At 49.2% G+C, this 24,019-nt stretch overlaps 1 protein-coding gene across 1 annotated transcript in view; it reads left to right on the top strand.

Annotated features, from left to right (window-relative positions):
- Positions 1-24,019, top strand: part of Adam19 (ADAM metallopeptidase domain 19) — an 83,142-nt gene that overhangs the window by 37,312 nt on the left and 21,811 nt on the right. Inside the window, exons 5-11 of the mRNA XM_013354127.2 lie at positions 1,816-1,892; positions 11,348-11,540; positions 12,170-12,235; positions 16,608-16,679; positions 19,602-19,768; positions 21,336-21,420; positions 22,669-22,808. Of these exons, the coding sequence (XP_013209581.1) occupies positions 1,816-1,892; positions 11,348-11,540; positions 12,170-12,235; positions 16,608-16,679; positions 19,602-19,768; positions 21,336-21,420; positions 22,669-22,808 (800 nt within the window). The remainder of the gene's footprint in view (positions 1-1,815; positions 1,893-11,347; positions 11,541-12,169; positions 12,236-16,607; positions 16,680-19,601; positions 19,769-21,335; positions 21,421-22,668; positions 22,809-24,019) is intronic.

The following is a 24,019-nucleotide window of genomic DNA, read 5'->3' as shown; positions in this document are numbered from 1 at the left end:
CTCTTTTCAGGGTTAGAGGTGGGAGGGAAGCGAACTCAGATATGTGGGTTTGCCTTCTGGATACCCCCACAAGGAAACAACTGCAAACAGCACATTCTGGAGATGAGGCCCTTGGGTTGTTTGTTATACAGGGCTAGCCTGGGAATTTGTGACTGCCGCTTAAACTCAGGGTGTTAGGGAAGCCCTTTTAAGAATCTGGCTTTATTCCCAGTTTTACCTCTGTCTGTTCTGGCTGACTTACCCATTCAGACCCCTATTGCTGACCACCTGTTTTGGGGAGGGGGACAGTCTGGTATGGCACATGGGCACGAGGCACTCTTAGAAGTGCTCTTTCCTGGTTGCTGTGATTAGCCTAGTGAGCAAACCCTTCTCTGCTACCACAAACTTTTATCCATAGCTGTGTGCGTTTGACATCTGTATCACTTGCTTTTTGTTCCTGGGATAAAACACCATGGCTAGAAGCAACTTACAGAAGGAGGAGTTTATTTGGGTTTAAGGTTCCAGAAGGCTAGTCTATAATTGTATAGCAGCAGGCAGCCAGGCAGGAGGCTGAAAGATCACATCTTCAGCCACAAACATGAAGCAGAGAGAGCAAGCTGGAGGTGGGGGAGGCTATAAAACCCCAAATCCCGTCCTCCAGTGATGTACCTCCTCCATCAAGGCTGTACTACCTACCGGAGTAGCATCCCCAAGTGTTTAAATACTTGAACTGTGGCGGGGGTAGAGGAGGTACATTTCTCATTCACCACAGCTTCCTAATTAGCAATGACTTGCTTCCACAAGGCTATAAACCCCAGAGACTAGAGCTGTGTGTCCATTTTCTCACTGCATCTCTGAAGCCTTGCCCAAGGCCTGCATGTGGTGGTTCTCGGTGTTTATAAAGATGGAAAGCTCCAGCTGGTTTTGGGGGACCAGACGCCTGTGAGGCATCATGACGAGGAATAGCGTCAGGTGTCATGACGAGAGAATAGCGTCAGGCGTCATGACGAGAGAATAGCATCTGGCGCCATGGAGCTAGGGTCTCAGGAAGGAGAGTTCAGGTGTGGAGGATTCAGGGGAGAAGAAGCATCTTGAACTGTGTTCAGATCTTGAGGCTGCCCTAACAAAGTGCTGTGAATGGGGAGGTTAAAACAAGAGAACTTGGTTCTCTCTCCATTTTGCAGGCTAACCGTCCAACACCAAGTTGTTGGAAGGGGTTGTGCTCTCTCTGTAAGGCCCCCAGGGAAGAGTCCTACCTTTCTTCCTCTAACTCCGTAGTGCTCCTTGTCCTGTGTTACATCACGTCCGTCTTTGCTTCTGTCTTCAGGTGGCTTCTCCCCTTATGTATCTTTTGTGTCCTTTCATCTGATAGGTAGATGAGGCCATCAGATTTATGACCTATTCTCATCAATTGTGACCACATTTTAATTTAATGACATGACCCAAACCCTATTTACAAATGAAGTTAGATTCTAGGACACTATCCAACCCACGACAGTGAGCTACAAAGGCGACATCAGTGAGAAACTGGACCTTCCAGAAGACTGTTCCCTGAGTCTGAGTCAGACATGTCAGATCTGAAACTGGGTTCTCCAACCTGTGAGCCTTGAAATTTCTGTCTACTCAGGAGGACCGGAGACGTCTGCCCTGTGCTATCTCCTAGGCTCCTGTAAGAACCAAACAGAGGGCATTTGGAAGCTTTTTGCAGGTTATAAGATCCTGCAAGGTTGCAAGATCAGGCTTGGTAAGGAACTAAGCCGTCACCTGTCATTCATGAGACATTAACATCGTCATGTTTATCGGCGCCATTTGACATGAGCACTTTCTGTTTGCCAGGATCACTGCTTTTACCACGGGACTGTGAGGGGAGCAGAAGAATCCAGCGTCACGCTCAGCACCTGCCGGGGAATTAGGTAAGAGACCCTGAAGCTGCTGCGGATGAATGGTACACTCCCCGGGAAGATGGGCAAGGTTAACCCAGGGCAAGGGCCTTGGACAGGAGGCCCCTGGGCATGTGTCTACACTCTGACAGGGGCCAACCTTGTGAGCTGTCACATAGACACTGGGTTTGGGTTTCCCTTTCATGACGAGTTTGATGTGCTAAGATCTGAGTTCTCTTACTTATGGATGGTACGGCTAACGAGTCAAGAGACAACCATGACTGGAAGCTTAGCATCAATGAAGAGCTGTCTGTCGGGTGTAACTGGCAGGCAGTAAGTCACAGTAGAAAGAGGCATTCTAATCCACGGGGGGGGGGGGGCGTGGGAAAGCCCAGGGGTGTGAAGAGACAGAAAGCTGGGGGCGGAGTGGGTTAGTGCAGGGAAGGAGTGGATGAGCTTGGCGAGCAGGCTGAAGAGTGGCTGCTCTGTGTAACTTCAGTAGCTCTGGGACATGGGGTCCATGAAGTCGTTTGGTACCCAACCCCATGGGTAGGTGGATTGTGACCCAGAGGGAGAGAAACCAAGGCAAGATGGTAGCTGGGCCCTGGGCTATTGGTTGGTTTATACTGAAAGGCACTGTAGCTGGCGAAAATGTCTCCCTAGGAGTTGGGTCACCATGAGGGGACAGTTCCTCCAGGGTCAGTGAGATCCTAGAAATGAAAGCAAAGAGAGACAGAAAACAAGCGAGATGTTGGTAGACTTGAAGCTGACGTTCCTCATCCCTCCCACCTGTTCACTCCATGGTAGAAGACCTTTCAGCTTGGGTAGCCGGAATCGGAACGTCAGGGAAGAGAGGTGTAGCAAGGAAGGAGAGGAAATTTTCGAGACAGAAAATCAACAGGAGAGTTCCAACTAGATGAACCAAACCACCTGCGTTTGAGTCAAGAACAGCACGTGTCTGGTGGGAGGTGGGAGAGGGCATCACATCCCATGGAGGCAGAGCCACAGAGGGTTGTGAGCCACCATGGGGATGCTGGGAACGCAACCTGGGTCTTCTGCAACTGCTGAGCCATCTCCTTAGCCCCATGCTATATCTTTCCTTGCTTGTTTGAAAAATCTGGGCTCTTATCTACACAAATGGCCTGCACTGCATGGAACTTGAACTCAGGGTGCTAACTCCAGGAATACCAGAAATCCTTGGTTGGTGGTAGCCAACTATATGCCGGGGGCAAGGCGTTCACTACTGATTAACTACCTACTCGGTGTTACTACCAAAGGCAGAATTGGGAATATGAGCGGGCTCACTGGTGGCTCTCAGGAGCTGGTAGGAGGTGGTTTCTTCCCCTTCTTTGAATCAGTGGCTGCTTCTGTCATTTGTTAATATATGCCATGTCCTACACTGGCAGATGGCGGTGTTATAATTTTGTGTCCTCAGGGCACCAATGATAGGTATGGTGGAGACTACGTGTTTCATTGATTTTTTGCAGCACTTCACAAGATGTGTTCCAGGACTTAGCTTTTCCCTGCCCCCAGATACAACCGAGGGCCCTTCTGGCCGCAGGTCTCATGTCTGTTTATGAGTCGGTTCACATTTGTGTGGCGCGTTGCCCGAGGGAATTAGGCAGGAAATCGGGTTTGGCTGGGAGGTGATTAACAGTGGTCTCATGTCCTCCACTCAAGTGGCCTCCTCCAGCCAAGCCAACTGGCTTCTCAGTGGTGTTTATAGGCTCAGCCCCTGCCACCTGCAGCCCGCAAGTACAACGGCTGTCCCAGGAAGGAGGAAGGGGAACCAGCAGGTGTGACCTGCTTCTCTCTGCCTCTTCCTTTGTCCCTTCTGGGACTGGAGCAGTGGGGATGCTCTTGGCTTGGCCTCTTGTAAGTCATTCCAGCAGTCGGGCTGATGGGGAAGCTCCCCGAGCTGCCCATGTGGTTCTGCTTTGCAGGCTTCCATCTGGTGGGGTCTACATGCTTTTCTTTCCCAGCTCTCTCCTCCTTCCACAGGCTAAGAGAACGAGGTTAAATTATGAGCCAGAGACTTGCAAGCCAGCCACACTGGGTCCCTGGAGCAGAGGCAGGAATGACAGCAGTGTTTAAATCCAAATAGCTTCCCAAAGCTCCAGAAGCCCGATATCGCCATGGGGAGTTTCCATAGCAACCATTCATCTCTCCTGGTAGTGTACTCCTGTGTCTGGAGAAAATGGATAGGATATATGCTAGGCAGGCTCTTCAGGCGGAAAATGAAAGGAGCCTAGACCAGCGATTCATAACTTTCCTCATGCTGTGACCCTTTAATACATCTCCTCATGCTGTGGTGACCCCCAGCCATACAATTATTTTTGTTGCTACTTCGTAACTGTGATTTTGTTACTGTTATGAACCGGAATGTGAATATCTGATATGGGACTCCTGTAAAAGGGTTGTTCAACCAAAGGAGTCGCCACCCACAGGTTGAGAACCACTGCCCAATGGTTACCGGAGCCTCGTCTCTCTTGAGTACTCTGTAAGTCAGCTTATCATTAAAGAAAAATACCCGATCACAGCAAAATAAATCCAAATGTTAAAGACCATTTGAGGATATAATGAGAGGCAGCACTCTTTCTCACCTCTTTCCCAATTGCTTCTCATAACTTACCTCACAAATCACCAGTTTCCTATGCATTCTTTTGGAAATACTCTCGGCAAGAGGAGCCTGGCTATATAATAGAAAATGTTTTATAACTTTGTTTGGACCCCAGTCACCTTGGGAATTGGGTTCATCAGTGGCTGTGAATCTCATCAAAGATGCAGCGAACCATCTGTGTTAGTCCGCTCATGACTAAGTGTTTAAAGTAAACAGTTTAAGCGGGAGATTTGGCTCAGGGTTTCGGAGAGCTCAGCGCTTCTCTGCTGGCTCTGGAGTCCGTGGTGAGGCAGAACAGTCTTAGTCAGAGAGACGATAGTCCAAAGAACTTGCCCACCCAGAGATCTCCACATAGCATCCCAGTTGGGGATCTCCACTTCATTGAAGGTGTCAGGTGTCCATACCCTCAAGCCTGCCTCACACTAAAATCCTGTCTTGTAAATGCCGCCACAACACCCTGCCTGTGCAGATGCGTCTCCACATCGAACCCACAGACTAAACGGAAGGTCTGATGATCGCTTGTAGGAAAGTTTAGCCGGTACTGGGGCTGTGATGTCTTTGACTAAACCTGTATGTTTCCCGTCCATTGTTGGGGAGATGGGTTTTTGTTGTTGTTGTTTAATTTTTTAAACAATACTCACTGAAAATTGTCATTATGTAATGAGTACAGGTTTAGGGTTAAACATCCAAACTGTACAAGACTGAAGCTAAAAACTAAAGTTCTGCCTTCTCCATTCCTTCCGCCCAAACCCATTCTCGTTCACGTCACTGTTCGGGTGTACATAATGGACCTGCATTGTCTACTGTGTACAAGTGAGGTCATCCCAAGCACGCAGTCCAGTCTTGTGATGTTTCTGACACAGAACCAAGTCTCAGGTGCACAGGAATCTGTCCCATTACTTTAACGGGGCCATAAACTCTTATGTATTAAAGTCTGGTGAGTTGAATTATAGAGACAGCCTCTCAATGATAAACAATTAATAATCCCCCCAGATCTGCTTGATGGGTCAGCTTGATGGTCACAGCGTTTCTCTCAGCCAACATCTGGGACCCTACCAGGCTGACCGGCTCCTGGACTCCCATCCTGTGCTCTAGGGAGAGACTCTGAGGTTGGGTGGGGCATAACTTGTCCAAATGTGCACACCATGGACTGGAATGCATTCAGCACTGCCATTCCAGGGCCCTGAGTGTGCTCTGCCACTCCCCTTCCTGGTGGTGTGACACCCCCACCAGCTCTGTCTTCCACACTTACTTTTGCCCTTGTCTCACCTTGGCCAGATTGGTCCGGTCGGTCGTTCCTCTGGGCCTCACTCTATCTTAATAGCTCGCTAAGTGCTTGGGAAGGGTGTGGATAGCAGGGTTGGTAAGACACTCAGTCCAGAACCAGGACTCTGGAAATGAGCAACCTAGGATCTACCTCAGGCTTTCTGTTAACTCACTCAGTGTCTCTTGAGCAACTTCCCCACCCACCCTGGGATTTCTTCACTTCTCAAACTCGAGTAGACTAGAATCATAAAAGTACCCTTTATCTTGGGAAGCCCTGGACTCTGAGGAGGAGGAGGAGCAGAGTATGGGGACAGGAAGAAGTCCTTCCCCGAAAGCCATGACTTTCCTCTGCATGATGATCATCTGCCTCATCCTGGAATAAGCCCTCGGATGACAGGACCCTTACACTGTGACAAGGTCTCCAGAGGCAGACCCTTCTGAGTCTAAAGTACTTGTCACACAAGTCTGAAGATCCGAGTTCAATTTCCCAGCACCGACTTTTTTTTATTTTTTTAAAGCTGTGTATGATGATGCAAATGGCTGGTCAGCTAGCATAGCTTAATTGGTGAGCACCAGGCCATAGAGAGACTTAGTCTTTAAAAAATTCGGCTTCCATATGTTTCCCACATGAACACATACCTGCCAACTAACACAGTCCTTTAAAATGACTTTATTTATTATTATTGTATATGATAAGTATGTGTGTGTGGTGTGGGGAGGTGCTCATGTTGAGGTCAGAAGATAACTTCATGAAGTCTATTCTCTCCTTCCATCTTAACATGGCTTCCAAGGATTGAGCCCAGGTTTGTGTAGCTAGAGCCTTGCCGTAGCTTAGTCATTTCACCGGCCCCGGTTGATGCTGATATACTCCTGAAGTCTCAGTTTTCTGTCCTGTAAGATGGGAGCAGAGATATTGATGCCATCGGTGGGTTCATGCTAGGTGATCAGCCTCATCTCCTTGATAGCAAGATCTTTGGTTGGCTTGTGCTGTGTCCTCAGGGGCTAGAACAGTCCTGCCTCACATCAGGTACTCCGTGCTGAACAGCTTCCCAACCAAATGTTTTGTATCTTGTTTGCACAACGCGCTTCCAGGACTCCTAGCTTTCTTGGAGAATGGTCCCTGGTTGTCAGTGAGCGCCATCTGATTCCTTTAGACTGTTAACACAGCTGCTCTGGGAGAGACAGCAGGGCCAGGATCCTAATCCAGGATGTCTCCTTCCTGACTCTGTGTTCGCTGCTGCTTGCGCTCTGCCTCTGTCCTAGCAGGAACTCAGGACCAGGTGCCTCTCTTCTCCCTGTGCTGCCTTGGAAGTTCCCTGTGACCTGTTAATGTGGGTGCAGGTTGGGAGAGTGGTGGGGAGCAGGACCACAGGGCTGCTGCCTCTTGGGGTCTCTCTCTATGACGGGATGTGGATGTGCAATGGTGTGTTTAATGGACAGCTTCTGGAGTGGCTGCTCTCCCCTGTCATGAAGGATGTATTTGAGTGAGTCCTGCAGTGATTTGTGGGTTAAGCCTGAACCTATTATTTCCTGACTGGCTGGCCTGCCTGGGTTCCTCTATATGATCTTATTTTATGATTTATTTTGTTTCTCATTCTCTTAATGATGAGGAATAGGTTAGAGAGTAGCATCCTGGCCTTCTGCCTTTTGGGTTCTCGGTCCCACTTTTGATCTCTGCCTCTGCCAGAGCTAACATTTAGCAAATTGAATAAGCTGAGGCTCTTAGGTTAAAAGATGGGTGACTGTGTGTGTGTGGGGGGGGGGGGTCTAGGTGACTTGCGGGGAGGGGGGTGGGGGGAGGCGTCTAGGTGACTTGTGGGTTGGTGGCAGGAGAGAGTCCCCATCAACAAAGCTGGAGTCTGTTGGACAGTGCCAGGCACGTGACACCACCTTTCCAGCTCTTAGTAATCCTACATGAAGGTCCCTGCTCCTTCCTGGGGTCAGTCTCCAAGGGCTTTAGTGGGGTGGGATAGGGAAGGGGTTGCTGAATCCTGTTGCTGGAAGGGATAACCTCAGCGGTTGTCCCAAGCTTGAGATGCTCAGACTTCCTACTTCTTGAGGCAGTTGCCCAGGCACCATGAAAACACAGGCAAGAGCGTGGACTCCTGACTGAAGTTTCTGCGTGTCTCAGAGCTTTGCCCGTGGGACTAAGTGCAGACACTTGGGCCTGAGTCTCCTGGGATAGCTTGGGTACCTTCTGTAGAGTAGTGGATAGTTTGGAAGTTCTGGTCCTGGGATCTCTGAGTGCAGGTGCAGAGCTTACCAGTGGAGGCAGATGCATAGAGCTCAAGGGCACAGAGACTGTGTCCATGAAGTCCTTGGCCCCAGGTGAAAGCTTCCGATTCTAATTCCCCGGGTCTCAGACTCCTCATTGATAAAGTGAGATCCATGATGTTGCCAGATGTTGTGCAGTAGGATCAAAAACCCATTGCCATTGTTCTTGAGTTCTCAGTAGTCCTCATTGTCCACTATGTTCAGCGAGTTCAGTTTTATCCCAGGCTTTTTCAGACCCAGGCCAGCTGGCCTTGGTGAGTTCCCAGACAGAAATCTCAAGGTCCAAATCAGGAGCAGAAGGAGAGAGAGCACGAGCAAGGAACTCAGGACCGTGAGGGGTGCACCCACACACTGAGACAATGGGGATGTTCTATCGGGAACTCACCATGAACATAGGTTTTTTTTTTTTTATTTGTACCATGGGAATAATATTTGTAAGGGTCAGAGAAGTCGGTATGAGAAATAAAACACTCATCAGCTTGGTGCCTGGCCCATAGAGAAGCTCAAAAAGTTATAGCCACTATGATGACTATTACCCAACCTGCTGCCAAGTTCCTGTTGACCTCTGACCCTTTGGCCAAGGGCTTGTTCATATCACAGCAAATCAACATTATACCTTGTGGCCCCATGTTCAGGCTTTCACAGATACCTGTGGGTAACTTTCCACTCACTGGGTGTAATATTAGTGCACACAGGAACACTAGCCGTTTGTGTTCCACCTCATTGTATGGCCAACATTGTAGCCATTCAGAGGAAACTGGAATGATGGGAGAGGCCCTGGTCAGCTGGGATGTGGAGATAGCTGAAAACAGGATGCCTAGGTCGCCCTGGTCTCTGCCCTTTCCTGTGTGGAGTTGGGGAAGTGGCTGTGACCCTTGCTCTTCGCCCTCCATCCTCACTGTTAAGGGAACGCCTTAGGTATCTCACCATAGGCCAGGTGACTGTTGCTGTGTCAGCCAGAAGGCAGTCAGGAAGTTGACAGGCTTCCTGGTACTGCCATGAGGTCAGCGAGGGATGAGGTCAGGAAAGGTCTACTGCCCACTAGAGTCTGTGCTGTCTTTCCTGAGATAGTCATGAGCTCTTACTAAAGGACAGAACCTGGGTGGGCATCCACGCATCCCAGGAGGACAGAGTTGGGTGGACATTGGGAAGCCCTGCCACTCAGGTGCCAGAGCTGAGCTGAGGATGCCTTTGGTTTGGAGTGCTCGAAGGGATGGGAGCCTAGGTAACATGCTGCCAGCATCCTGGGAATTCAGTCCTGGCTCAAGAGTCAAGAACCCATGACTTGGCTGTCTCACTTCTTTCTCTTGATAGAGGGTGGCGGTTTAGAGAGTAGGTTCAAAGGCCATAACACATTTACTCTTGACCATGGTTGATGATGCCAGGAACACTCTTCAGAAGTGTGACTAGCCACGGCCCAACTGGCCTGACTGTGGTAGGGTACCCTTTCCCTAGGAGATAAGATGACAGAGAAGGCATTTGGGCCCCGTCCACCCTAAGACACGGTTTACTGAGACATAACTAGCCTTGTGACACATAATTCACAGACCATTGCTCTTATTTCATTCCCACATCACAGTGGAAGGTTGGAGCATCATAGATCTTAACAGATGAGATAACGGAGCCCCCATTGATTGTTGTGAAGCCACGGGCAGTAAGTGCTCTCCAAATGTAGACAGCTCCAGAGGCTTCAGTAGGGCAGCCCTGGAAGCAGCTGCATCTCATCCATGGGTGTCAGCCAGGGCTGATGACAGGTCCTGAGTCACAGTGACTACTCCCTGCTCACTCTGTTCTTCAGCAGAGCAGGCACCGTGGCTGGCTCATGTTGCCATCCTCAACAACTCTCTCGGTGCCAGATGCATAGCGAGAACAGCTGTCTTCCCAACAACCACGAACACCATTGTTCCTCTTTGCCTGTGTGTTCCATTTCCAGAGATTCAATCAACAGTGAATCAAATATTCTTGCAAAGATATTTTCTTGAACACGTATATTTTTCTTGTCATTATTCTCTAAACAATATGATATCTTTAGCAGATTTTTTTTTCCATTTTAAACGTTTTCAGCCGGGGGAGGGGGGGGCGCAGTGGCACACACCTTTAATCCCTGCACTTGGGAGGCAGAGGGAGGTGGTTCTCTGTGAGTGAGTCTGAGAACAGCTTGGTCTAGAAGAGCTAGTTCCAGGACGGGCCCCAAAGCTAAAGAGAAACCCTGTCTTGAAAAACCAAAAAAAATTTTAAAAAAGTTTTATTATTTATTTAATGTATATGTATGTGTGCCTGAGTATATGTATGTGCATCATGTGTGGGCAAGGCCTGTAGAAACCAAGAGAGAGCATCAGGTCCCCTGGAGCTGGAGTAATAGGCAATCTGAACTGTCTGACGTGGGTACTCGGACCAATCCGAAAGAGAAGCAAGTGCTCTCAACTCTTGAACCATCTCTCCAGCCTCAGCATTTACATTTTATTTGGCACTATAAAAATCTAGAGGTGATACAAAATATTTAGAAAGACATGAATAGGCTATGCACTAATCGCACAGTATTTTATATACAGTCTGGGATGTCTGTGATTTTTTTGTTTTGTTTTCTTGGGAGTCTGGACCCTGTGGATACCAACAGCAAGAATCCTGTGGGTTTTAGGCGATAATTAGAACACATGCAATCTCAGTGAGTGAAGAGATTAGATAACTCAGCGCACATCTTTGAGTTCCGACCTGGGTGAAAGATTGTCACATGATCTTAGTTAAGGATATTTCCTCACCAGTGAGCGATAGCTGCCTCGTTGGGATGGGTAGGAATGCTGGCCGTTAAGTACCACTTGGCTTCCAGGCACAAGGACACTTGTCTTTATTTAATCTCTCAAGAGCTCTGATGAGTTAGTACGTTACCATTTTTATTTTAGCAATGAGGAAATGGAGGCTCAGGGTGACACAAGATGTTTCTTGAGGAGTGTGTGATTGTTGAGCCTTAGAGCTAAATCTAGAACCTCGGTTACCTCTGCCTCAGGCCTCTGTGCTTTCTCTGATTGCTTTTTCCTGGATCTTTAAAGTGTAAACCTATGGTTGTCATATGTCATGCTAGATTTAGAGGTTTTAAGGAGTTCCAGTCTAAAGCCCCATAATGGTTCAGAGAGGTCCAAGTGCTCTGAGATTCCGTGCCCCATTTCACACAAGTCTGTTTCTCTTTAGAGAGTCTGTGTTTGCCTCAGGCCTTCACAGAAGGGTTCATGGCCCATTATAAAGTGAAGAACCATCTAGCATATGAACCTATGCAACAGACTTTTCCAGAACCATAGGCACTGACTGGAGATTCCACTTCTCTTATCCACAGAGGACTGGTTATAGTGAGAAGTAACCTCAGCTACATCATCGAGCCTGTGCCTGGCAACGACAGCCAACACCGTATTTACAGATCTGAACATCTCAAGCTGCCCCCGGGGAACTGTGGGTTCGAGCACTCCGAGCCCACCGCCAAGGACTGGGCCCTTCAGTTTACACAGCAGACCAAAAAGCAACCTCGCAGAGTGAGTTTTTAGGTCCTCGTTTGGAACTGGCAGACTGATCTGAGCTTGTCCCCTCTGTGCACCCTTACTTTGGTCCCAGAAGTACTTCTAAATTGAGGGAGGACTGGTGAGAAAGAGGGAAAAGCCCCTCGCCCTTTCTTTCTTGGGATTGTTTAGTGAGACACCAACATAAGAAAACCATTGTGTATAGAATGCTCGGAGATGCTGATTTCTGAAACTGTATAAGGTTAAAAAAAAATGTCTGCTTCCGCTCTTGGAATAGCCACCTCATCTGCTGTACAGATTGGCTTTTGTTCACAGTGAAAACAGAGACCTGTGGTCTCAAGGTTGTTTGGGAACCAAGCTGCCGGCATGTTCCCGCGTGGATTTGTTGGCCTCGATTTTGCCTGCACTAGCCAGTTTGGCTTTTTGGCTTTTGAGAAAATAAGATTAGATCCCATGGCTCAGAAAGTCCTCTGGCAATAACCAGTTGCAGATGGAGGTGGTGGGCTGCAGCCAGGAGTGTTCCTAACCCCTAAAGTTAAAAGAAGGCCACAGGTTATTAACCAGCATGGTTTCTCAGCAGCTTTTTGGGATGAGCTGGAGTCAACCGTTTCTACGGCACTGATCTGCTTCTGTGTCTTCCCTAGATGAAACGGGAAGACTTACAGTCCATGAAGTACGTGGAGCTGTACCTGGTGGCTGATTACTCAGAGGTAAGGGGTCAGCCGTGGATTTCAGCAGAAAAACCTCTCTTGAGACTGCTTTGCCGAGGTGTGGACACATTCATCTTTTTTTTTTTTCTGGTTTATCGTATAAACTTGACCTTAAATCTGGCCAAGGGCTCTTTCAGCCATTTTAAACAGTCAGGAGAAAAGAAATCAACCGTAACCAGAAGCTGAGGAGAGCGCTTAGTGTGGGCACTAAGGGTGTGACTTAGAGGGGGTTCTGATATCTGTTCTTAGGATGGTCTGTAGCTCTTCAGAGAATCTTGCAGACCTCTGTCTTACAAAGGTAGCAGGTTCCCCTGTGGCTTATCAGATGCCATTTTCTCACATGTATCTATTTTCATGTTCGTGTTGGTGTTCCCCAAATGTCCCCAGAGCCGCAGCGTATGCGGCACCTGGGAACCGTGAGAAATGCAAATCTCTGAGCCTTGTTCCAGATCCCTTCAACCCCAGACTGTCAGAGTGGGACCCCACAATCCATGTTTTAATAAGACTTTGAGGGTAGTTTTAATGCGCAGCAGGTGATCTGGGGAGCCACCAGCCTAATAGAGCAGGGTAGCCCCTTAATTTAGATCCCTCAAATGGGACAGGCCCTAAGGTTTCACAAACACCCCACACCTGGTTCCATCATTTGTTTCACTTTCTTGGGTGACTTCCTGATTCTTCTATGATGTGCTGGTACAGTGCTTGGCACCAGGTTATAGACTGAGCCAGAGCCGCTCCTTATTCTGGAGTTCAGAGCAGAAGCCCAAAACCCTTGTAGTTCTAGAGCACAAGAGCTGCTGAAATGGTCCCTTGGCGATGCCTAGGATGCACACAGGGGACTGGGGAGAGCCTCTCTGAGGGAGGTGGCGATGTTGATGGTGACAGCTCAGATATAAAGAGAATTATCCCAAAATCGGAAGAGTCCTGTTTCCTTCCAACAGCCGACATAATATGGTCTAGGGGCCGCGCCCCCACCACCCACATTTCAATTAACCAAGTTTTCCTTCAAGTCCCACATCGTGCAGGGATACAGCCACAGCCAAGCAGACTTCTGTGACCTGGCTAAACAGTTAACCAGAACTTTCTGTCTTCCACGAAGGCAGAGCTCATCACTCTGTCTTAGGTCCCCTCCACTTGGAGCTATGGCTTTCCAGAGGCCTCAACCTAGGTGACTTTCCCACAGTCCCACAGTGTGGATCAGGGGAAGTGCCGGGGGGCTGGGTGGGAGTGTTCAAACCCAAGATTGAGAGCTGCCTTTGAGTGCTTAGAGGTAGGAAGAGATGGCCCCTGAGCTCCTTAAAGAAAGGGGGGCTCACTGGGCAGAGGTGAAGGGCTTTCAAGGGAGGGACCATTGTGGTCACTTTCAGAAGAGTTCAGCCTTTGAACTGATGTTGGCATTATTTTGTTTTTCCTCCAGCAGCTACGGGTGGGTGGGTCCTCGGGTTTTTGTTTTCTCTCAGAGTGCCGTGTGAATGGGAACGCAGTGACAAAGCCCCCCCCCCACTCAGCCCTGTCCCACACACCACCTTTACCACGCTGTACCCTGACAGTTGCTGGGAGAAAGCAAAGCACCTTCCCCCAGGATAATTCTCCAGTTAAGCCTTGCACCCAGTGTCATCTGAAACAGAGGTCTTTGACCATTTTTCCCCAAAATGCAAGATCCTTTGATCAGATAAAGGTCCTGCACCTAGAAACCCTACTGTTCCAGTTAAAAGGAGGAAGATTACTCCTTTTGCCCAGTGGGTCCTTGGTGCAGGGTTTTAAAAACCACTGCATGTGAGTCTCCAGCAGACATAGAAGGTGAAGATGGTGAGCCTTCAGCCTCCTGATGTCCAGACTCACAGCAAGCCAGGGAGAAAACGTGTCTGCTAGAAGGTGCCTTCACGACCGTGGGGCCGTCCAGAGAATCTTACTTTTGCAGAAGGGTGCACCTTAAGCATCAGTAGCCTAGGCATCTGTACCCCTTTGCTACAGGGCTGTGATTCTTAACTTCCTAGTAGGTGAGGGCTCTCTCAGTTCTCAGGGTCATGAATGGCTCTCAGCCATAGGCTTTGAATGATTTGTGTTGGGGTGCAATAGGCCAGGCAAGATTTGCGAGCCCCAGAATTGGCAGGCAGACATGTATTCCTGGCAGTTAATCTGAGACTATGGGAGGATACATGACGGTAAGGATGCAGTATTTGTGATTTAGACACAGCAGCCTTCTCCTCTGGTCTCTGAACTCACGGCAGTGAACGGGGGTCTCTGGGTGGGATCGCAAGTGCTGAGAATTGAGGCTGTGGTATTCGTGTCTAGAGAGCTGTCCGCAGTAAAAGTGAGCCAGTAGCGGCTCTCTGTCTAGTTCTAGGTGGAAGCTTCTGACCGTATCTATTCTATAGGTGTGCGGAGTATAAGAGGGCTCTTTGGGTGGTTCTGGGCATTTGCTCATTCATCAAGTGAAATAGAATGTAAGAGCCAAGAGTCTGGTTTATATCAGAGAAGGGGAAAGAAGGGCTGTAGACAGAGACCTTTAAGAGACTTGGTGGTACCAGAAGGATGCGAGGCATGTGGGAAAGGCTCACATACCGTCCCAGAAAGTCTAACACCGAGACACATTTTTCTCATGACCAGGGATTGTAAACTCTAGCCATGGCCATGTGAACCTACCTCATGTTTCTGTGAGTAGTATACTGGAGGGGAGCCACAACCTTTGGTTTATGGTAGCCTGGAAGTTTCTAAGCCCCCAAGGCAGAACTGGGTGGTTGCGGTCCGCCAAGCGGAACTGGGTAGTTGTGGTCCACCAAGCGGAACTGGGTAGTAATGGTCCCCAACCAGGTGGTCCGCCATGCTGAATGAAAAATGTTTACTCTGCGTTGTTTTACAGAGTAAGCTTACCAAACCCTGCTCCAGAATCTTCTGGGAAACATGATACACTGCCTTAGCTATGGTGGCCTTATTGGGCCTTACTGTTTGAGGACAGGATTAAATTATCTGGAAGCCTGAAATCTCATTGCTGCGTTCTAATAAATATTTACTAGATGAATGGAAATACTCTGCCACAGGGCCAGTTTAGCAGCCGGGAAGTCTTCCTAGTGGAAACTTCTAGATTAAACATTCCGCAAAGGTCTGTGCAATAGGGTCCTAGAATTTAACTCTGTAGGAGGTAAGGATAGCGGTGGGGTTCTCTTCTGGTGAGTGAGGGTCCCAAGGAAGTCAAGGAATAATCTAGAATCTACAAGAGAAAGGCAAGTGGTGCCTTTCTCTGTATGAGGGCTGGGACACAGCCCTTGCCCAACAAACACTTGAGGGTTTTATTTTATTTAGCGGTTTGTTCTTTTTCTTCTTTGGGTATTCTGGTGGAGCAGGAGGGAGGAAACATGGGAGAGCTTGAGGCTGAGCATAGACAGTAGCTACCTGCAGTGAGTCACTGGGTATCCAGACCCTGTGTAAGAACAGCAGTAGACAGGGGTGTCCATCATTTGGGGTGCGGGGAGGTTACAATTTTCAGTTTTTTATCTTTACAATCGTCAGAAATCTTATCTGACGATTTCCTTCTTTATTGAAGGCAAAAGAGGCCCGTTCTTCTTTTCAGACAGAAGTAGTAAATAGGAGGCCTCCTCTTGGGACTCGAGGCAGACATTCTAATTGAGTACAGCACAATCTTCTCTCCTGTGCTTGATTATCAGACACTACAGAAGGCACTGCCAGTTGGAATGGCAAGCTAGGCAGCACCTGTCTGCCGATGCCACGTGGTCCCGTTGGTGGCACCCTCTGTGTGACATTGGCATGGCCCTCCTCCGCAGTTATTCTGTGCAAGTTCTCAGCGGGTTTCTTAGCTCTTTTCAATCGTGTGCCTCGAGGGTCTGTCCTTGTGTTATTTCTGGCTCTCTCCCCCCATTGTAGTGGAAGCTCCTGTAGTCTTGGGGTCACCATGTGGCATTTGTATCCCCGCTTTGTGCTAAGCACAACAGCATATCCATAGCGTCATTCAGCAACCATTAGATCAGGGTTAACCGACCACATGCAGGAAAGCTCTGTAAGATGTAGGAAGGTGGCGTCCTAGTGGGGTGATGAACAAGGCGAGAGACCAGTCAGTCCCTCTTCTGACCAAGCAGTTAGCCAGAGGCCTTGTAACTTAAAGCACAGGAAAACAGGACTTACTTGAAGGGCTGCAGGACGATAACTGGGTCCACCCCAGGTGTTGTCTCGAGCTTGGTGATGGAGGTGCCAAGCGGGATCTCTGTCAGGTCCTACCCTTGGTGAACTGTGGGAAGCACCATTGCCTAAAAATGCTTGCATGCCAAAGACAGGAGGGTAAGAGCACATACTGGTCCCAGAATGGTTCTTGGATGAGAGCAATGGGAGGGTCTCACCTGGTTCTGTTTGTCCTGTTTAGTTTCAGAAGAATCGGCGTGACCAGGATGCCACCAAACACAAGCTCATAGAGATCGCCAACTATGTCGATAAGGTGAGACCAGGTGTGCTTTCTGGGGGAGGTAGTGGCACCTGAGACGGTCTTCAGGACAGGAGGTCACACCTTGTTGCTGAATTTGGGCACCCCCAGCAGGTCCTTGAAGGGGTGCTTGGTGCCACAGCTGCCGGGGAGGGGAGCACGGCAGAACCCTGATTGGAAAGCAACTTCTTTGGGTTGAGTGCTGGGCTTTTGTTGGCTTGTATGGGTGTTTGGGGGTTTTGTTTTGCTTTGTTTTAATTTATAAAGTACAAGCATTGGCTTCACTCAGTGGCTTTCAGTTATTTTTATGGTTTTCTGATGGAATCTTATGCCCCTGCCCATGGAGAGGTCAGATGGAAGCAGGCAGCCGTAAACAGCAGCCAGACCCTCAGCCCTGTCCCTCTGACCTTCCTCACATCTGAAGTGGCTCTTGAGGAACTCCGGACGAGGAAGAGCCTAATTTAGGAAGGCTTTGAGGATGTGTGTCAGAGTTCCTTCTAGGTGAAAGCCCAGCATTCCTTTGACTTAGGAGGGGTTGAGGTAGGTCAGGCCCAGAAGGTACATAGAACCTTTGAAAGTCAGGGTGCCGTCTGTCTGGAGCCCATATGTGAAACGGTCTGAGGATCCCCTCTTCTGGGAAAACTACAAATGGCTGTTTCTGTGGTCAGGATCATTGCTAATATACACTTAGGAAATAAATTAGCAGAGGTTTGAGCTGCACTAAACAGGACAATCTCAGACCTGGAAGTATTCTATGTAAAAGCAAGTTCCATCCCAAGAGCGCAGAGAAGGGAACATGGCCGTGAGAGCTCTTCTTCACAGTTTAACAGTGTGGACTTTAGAAAGTGTGTGCGCTTTGGTTACGTGCCTCCTTTCGAGGGCTGGAGAAGGGGCGGTATCGATAATTGAACCCAGGGCTTCATGCATCCAAGGCAAGTGCTCTGCCACTGACCTACAGTCTCAGCCCTTGGGTCACAGGTCTCTCTGAGGCTCTGATAACCATTTCAGGACACTGTAGAACTTGAAGGCTTAAAACTCTTGGCCTGCTAGAAGTTCTGGGTCCCAGCCGCTGGCCTGGAGAGACGGCTCAGCCGTTGACCCATAAAAGTTTTAAACATTCAGGGCTGAAAAATGCAAATTTGGTCACTGTGAAGTCATTAAACTGGAAGTTCTCAGCCTCGTACTCCACCTCCCCCCACCCCCACCCCCTCGTCCTCATCAGCTGTGGAAACAGGCCGCTGGCATGTAACAGGTGAAAGTCAAACACTGGCCTTTCCTAGAGGGAAAGATTCTAGGGGCATAGTAGGGCCCTAGATCCAGCTCCTACCTCAGCAGCAATGGCATCTCGATGATCATACATCCAGATTAACATCTGGGAAAGTGTGTTTTCCCCGGGGGGTGGAGGGGAGACTACAGGAAGCTGGTCATTCTGCCACCTGTGTATCAGCCATTGTCCTGGAGGCCAGGGAGCTGGAGGGCTTGGCTGGCTGGCTTTAGGAATTTTCCTCCTGTACTGGATGGTGAGAACCTACTTCTAGGCACTGATGGAAAATGGAAGTGGTATGCTGGTAAACACATCAAACAAACAAACAAACCCAAAACAGCAGCAACCAAAGTGAAAGATGTAGGACAGAGGGTAGCTGCAGACCGCAGGTGCTGGAGGAAGCCCAGCGCCTTGCTGGATGGTCCATGTGTAGATGCCTCTAACTTCCCTCCCAGCACACGAGGTTAATCGCTCCCAGGAGGGTGAGGCACATGAGCGAGCGCATCTGCAACTTGCTGAGCCAGCTCCTGGGCTTGAACATCGTGGCACTAAAACTGGAAGGGAGACACCCATGTGCTGAATCAGGAGCTCAATCCACAGCCTTTTCCCTTAACTGTAAGCAAAGCCAAGTTCACTTCCCTAAAACACCCCTTAGTGAAGCCAATCCAGATGCTTTGGGCTTTCTATAAGGATTGATGTGGCACAAGATGCAATCAGGAGCCCATCTCGGCTGCAGTCCCTTAGGGGCAAGTGAAGGATGGAGATGTATGTGTGTGTATGTATAGGTATATTATGGTATATATAGTATATAGATCGTGTGCTATATGATCCCAGCTCTCCAGCAGCAGATGGTCACAAGGGCCCTGAAGGTATAATCTCAGTTCATCCTGGCTCCAGAGTCTTCCAGCTGAGACGCTGGGCGAATTTCTTAACTTCTCTAAGCCCGAGTCCTTGCCTTGCTCATGAAAAGTGCCTGATACACAGTGGTGCCCCAGTTATTATTTTTAGCTGAGGACTCCTCCCCCTTTTGATTGATATAATCTGTCCTTTTGTGGCCTCTGTGTACACGAGAGTTTTTTCCCCCCTGTTGTTTTTGGCGTGATATATAAAGTGCCTGCTAGGCAGGCATAAGGAGCTGCTGTCCCAGAACCCACGATGGCATTGCGCCTGTAACCGTGTAGCTGGTGGGGGAGTTAGGGGACAGAGACAGGTCCCTCCCTGGATCTCACAAGCCAGCCAGACTGAATCAATGAGCTCCTTGTTTAGTGAGAGACCCTGTCTCAGTGATGTGGGGAGAGTAATGGCAGAAGGCCCAACACCGACCTTTGGGCTCCACGTGTACATGCGCACACACAGGACACATGTACATACAACATACACACAGTCACTGACTCAGTAGCGTCAAGGTCAGATCATTAAAGAACCCCTTGATGGGTGGGGCTTTCCCCCCTCCTTTCTCTTCTTACCTCAGTGTTTTCTAAGGCAAGATACTCCAGTTTGGGCACCAGAATGCATCTCTCTGAAGATCTTACTTGTTTCTTCCTGGAGCCAGTGGCAGGAGACTGACCCCAGTGGCAGGAGTGACCCCAGTGGCAGCACAGTGACCCTAGTGGCTGTGCTCTGAGCTCCTAGTCTGGGCAGTGAGAGGACCTGGCCCTTCTGTGTCTTGGCAGTTTTACCGATCCTTGAACATCCGGATTGCTCTCGTGGGCTTGGAGGTGTGGACGCACGGGGATAAGTGTGAAGTCTCCGAGAACCCGTACTCTACCCTCTGGTCCTTTCTTAGCTGGAGGCGCAAGCTGCTTGCCCAGAAGAGCCACGACAATGCGCAGCTCATCACGTGAGTAGGCCTTTTCTGGTGGTGGTGCATCAGCTTTGGCTGCAGAAGGGGTACTCTGCCGGCCATGGGGTATGAAGTTCACCCAGTCTTTCCCCAGGGGGGAGAATCAGTTGTGCAAGAGCTCCCTTGCTCCCTGGCTAATTAACCAGGCATTTTTCAGACCCAGCACGCCTTGCGAAAATGTTAAAAAGTCTAAGAATGATAACAGTCCTCTGACGTGTTTCCCACCCGTGTGAGAAAATGAGCTTCACCCATAATCAGCTGAGGCACGTGACTGTCTACTAGGGCCGTGGATGACTTCTGGTCACAGCTGACAGCCTGCCACAAACGTTCTTCTAGCGAATCAGCTACCCCCACCACCGCCACAGGGTTCAGGCCCCCAGCTCCTTCTCATGCTTCTCCAAACGTCTCAGGGCTGAGTGCCTGGGGAGGGTCAAGTGGCAGACTGTAGGACCCTCATGGGAAGGCTTGGTGGGAGGAAGCTCTGGCCAAGGGCTGTGTTGAGTTTTCAACTGCCTCCGAGAGAACAGAATACAGCCCCTCAAGGGGGGTCGGGATATACCAATGTTGGCCTTCCAGGGCAATTTGAGGTGGCCATACCAAAACGCCCGTAGATAATGAGCCTTTGCTCCTTTCCCTTGAACACAGCCGAGTCAACAGTCATTCCAACCCTGATACCTTAATTTACCCTCTCATAGCAACTGGGATTGCCAATATTTACTTGTCCCTAAAACCTGAGTGGTCACTCGAGGACCGTCCACTCACTGAGCGAGTCCTTGTTTACGGAGACATTTGGCCTGAACTCTAGAACACCTTGAATCTGTTTACAGTAGGCTTCCCCAGAACCGAGTGTTAGTTTGTAAAATGACAAGTGGGGCTTCATTCACCATCTAGTGAATCTAGGAAGCAGGCGTTCATCAGACATCCATTTATTCCTCCTTGCCTGCTCTGCTTGGGTGCCACAGAGAGAGGGATATGTTAAACTGGGGGGGGGGGGAAGCTGGCTGCTGACATGTTAGGACCATCACTGAAGAGCAGAGGCGGAAGCAGCTCAGGCCTCCCCCAGCTGTGGTTTGTGAGGCTCCCAGAGAGATGCAGCTGTTTCCTTGGCCCGTGTGTGATTTGAGGACTGAAACATCAACTCCACAGCTGCTTCCCAACTTCCCAGCTTTTGCCCGATGACACATGCCACCGGTTTCCTGGGCCCCTGGTCACCGGTGGACGTGGACGTGATTCACTGGGGCACCGCAGCCTGTGCCCCACCCTTTCCCTGTACTCCTGCCCCTGACCTGTCTTTGTGAATCAAGAATGGGACACAGCTGGTCAGGCCCTGCCTTCTTCCTTTCGGAGTCTTTGGGCACATTGTGAGGGGCAAAGTGACCTAACGACTGAGAGGAAATAAGAGGTGTGGTACCCTAAGAGTTGTCCAGTTGGCTGGTTACCAGACTCACCCCTTTGGGAATAATCTGGGAATGTCAGTGGGGTCAGTGCACAGCGGGGCAGCCTGTCCCAGGGGAGCAACTCTCTCAGCCCTCACCTGAAATCCCTGTCTTTTTCCTTCCTGCAGGGGCAGGTCCTTTCAAGGTACTACCATTGGCCTGGCCCCACTCATGGCCATGTGCTCTGTGTACCAGTCTGGAGGTGTTAGCATGGTGAGTCTCAGACCATACACTGGTACTGCACACGGGGACAGTGACTCTCAAGACAGGAGGCCAGCTCTGAAAAACCAACTTAAAGTGCATTAAAAAGAGCAAATGTTTCCAATGAAGTTAATCAGGTCCCAAGGATGCTAAATTTTCATTCATCCTAGATTATATTAGTTTTTAAGCAATTGTATAAACAGACAGACCTCTAGATCTCTTGAGTACTATTCCACACCAGGCACTGGAGGAGTGAGTGGGGACCCGGGGAAGAGGGCAGAGGCGGAAGTATTTCTAGTCCGGGTCTCGAGTCCTCGGGTATCGCGTTGTGAAATGAACACCTGTCTCAAGAGTCACAGTTAGGAAATTTCTGTCTTTTGAAAGTCTGACTCAGCGAGAGTAGGGGTTTTGTTTTGCTTGTTTGGCTATATAGCTGTGGCTGGCCTGGAAGTCACTGGGTAGACCAGGCTGGCCTCAGTCTTGCTATCTATCTGAAGGTGACCTTGAAGTTTGCTTCTTCCTGATTCCAACTCTAGGTGCTGGGACGAAAGGCCCACACCACCTTGCCTGGTATAAATACCCTTTTCGCTGCTTTTGTTCTCCTCAGTGGTTTTTTGAGGTGGGCCCAAACAGCCTGGGCTCAAATGGTCCTCCTGCCTTAGCCTCTCCATAGGTTTGCATCAGTACAATAGCTCTACTTATGTTATGCCATAGCTCTGTCTTTATGGGTTTTTTTTTTTTAAGTTTTTTTGTTTTGATGATTAAGGTCTCACACTGTGCCAGGTTGTGCATGGGGTGCTCTCAGAGAACAGTGAACCAGGTGTCGCTACTGCTCAACTCAGGGTGCTGTTCCAGGGCTGCATCAACAGGGCATTCACAGTCTGCAACTTAAAAGAACACAGGAAACACAGTCTTTTGAGCATGTAATTTCCTGGTGAAGACAGTGGCTTTAGACTCATTAATAGCAAGTTTTAGAGCGAGAGCCAGTGTGCTCAACATTAGGGCAATCAGTGGAAGCTATCAGGCTCAGGTAATGAAAAGGTGTGCAAGCCAGGCGGTGGTGCACGCCTTTAATACCACCACTTGGGAGGCAGCCGCAGGATGATCTCTTGAGTTCGAGGTCAGCCTGGTCTACACAGTGAGTGCCAGTATAGTCAGGTCTACACAGAGAAACCCTGTCTCAAAACAAAGCCAAATGGGGACAGGGTAGGCAGAGCAGGAATAAAACCCTGACCTTGAATTGAAATCTTTTCTGAACAGGACCACTCTGAGAATGCCATTGGCGTGGCTTCCACGGTGGCCCATGAGATTGGCCACAACTTTGGCATGAGCCATGATTCTGCACATTGCTGTTCTGCCAGCGCAGCCGATGGCGGGTGCATCATGGCAGCTGCCACTGGGTGAGTCAACCAGGAGGATGATGTTGGGGGAGGGGAAGGGTGAAGTGAGAGATACCAGGTCAGTGTGACCCAAGTAGTCCTCCTAGATGGCCCCAGTGAAAATTTTAAACTGTTGATGAAGACATTTAGATGAAGTAGGCAAATGTGTTGTGGGACACTCAGTTCCTCCAAGCAGGTTGGTGCTGGTTGATCACTAGATTGAGTTAGTTTGTTGTAGTTTTCAGTTTTCAGTGATAAAATTGGCCTCAACACACTTTTTTTTTTGAGTGCACATGAGAGAGTGTCTTGCCCAATCTGATCTTCAATTTGTGAATGTAAGCACTCTGCCCACCCCAGTCATCCAATGTGTGGGGCTTTAAGTATGTGCTACCACACCCATATGCCCAGTTCTTCAGAAAGTCTCTTAGTTAAGGTTTTCATTGCTGTGAAGAGACACCATGACCATGGCAACTCTTAAGAAACCATTTGATTGGGGTTGGCTCAATTATAGTTTCAGAGGTTCAGTCCAGTATCTTTATGATAGGAAGCATGGTGGTGTGCAGGTAGATCATGGAGCTGAGAGTCCTGCAACTTGCAGGCAACAGGAAGTGGACTGACAGTTACACTAAGGGAAGCTTGAGCAAAAGAGACCTCAAAGCCCACCCCCACAGTGACACACTTCCTCCAACAAGGCCATACCTCCTAATGGTGACACTCCTTTGGGGGCCATTTTCTTTCAAACCACCATAGGAAGCTTCAAGAGACCCTATTTTGATCAGAACCACAAAGCTTTGTCCTTCCATGCCATCGTGGTCAGTGTTGCTGGATCCCAGGCCTCTTTGGGAACTCTGTATTGTACAGAACAAGAGGAGAAGGGGGCAGCCACCCATTCCTCAGGGAACCCATGAAGAATATGAGCAAGGCCACTGAGTCTGCAGCAGGTTTTCTAAATCATAGCTTCTTCTCATGTCTGTCCTCAGCTCACACCATGGCGTTCTTCAGAACTCAGGCCACTCCCCAGAAGGCATTGCGGTAGAATTCTTATTCTCTTTCTGCATTCCAAACCACTGGGGTCTGCTTACACTTTCTAGAGAAAGGTGGTTCAATGCAGCTTTCTTGTTTGCAGCATTAGTGTTTACTCCTCACTTCTTGGCTGCTGTGACCCCGAAAAATGATGGGGACGTGGGGGTTACAACTCCACGGGCATATTCAAATTCCTTTGAGTTCATCGT

The sequence above is a fragment of the Microtus ochrogaster genome, unplaced genomic scaffold (genome assembly GCF_000317375.1).
Source record: "Microtus ochrogaster isolate Prairie Vole_2 unplaced genomic scaffold, MicOch1.0 UNK30, whole genome shotgun sequence".
Lineage (NCBI taxonomy): Eukaryota > Metazoa > Chordata > Mammalia > Rodentia > Cricetidae > Microtus > Microtus ochrogaster.
Note: the sequence above shows the minus strand (reverse complement) of the source record. Positions and strands in the feature narration are given on the sequence as shown.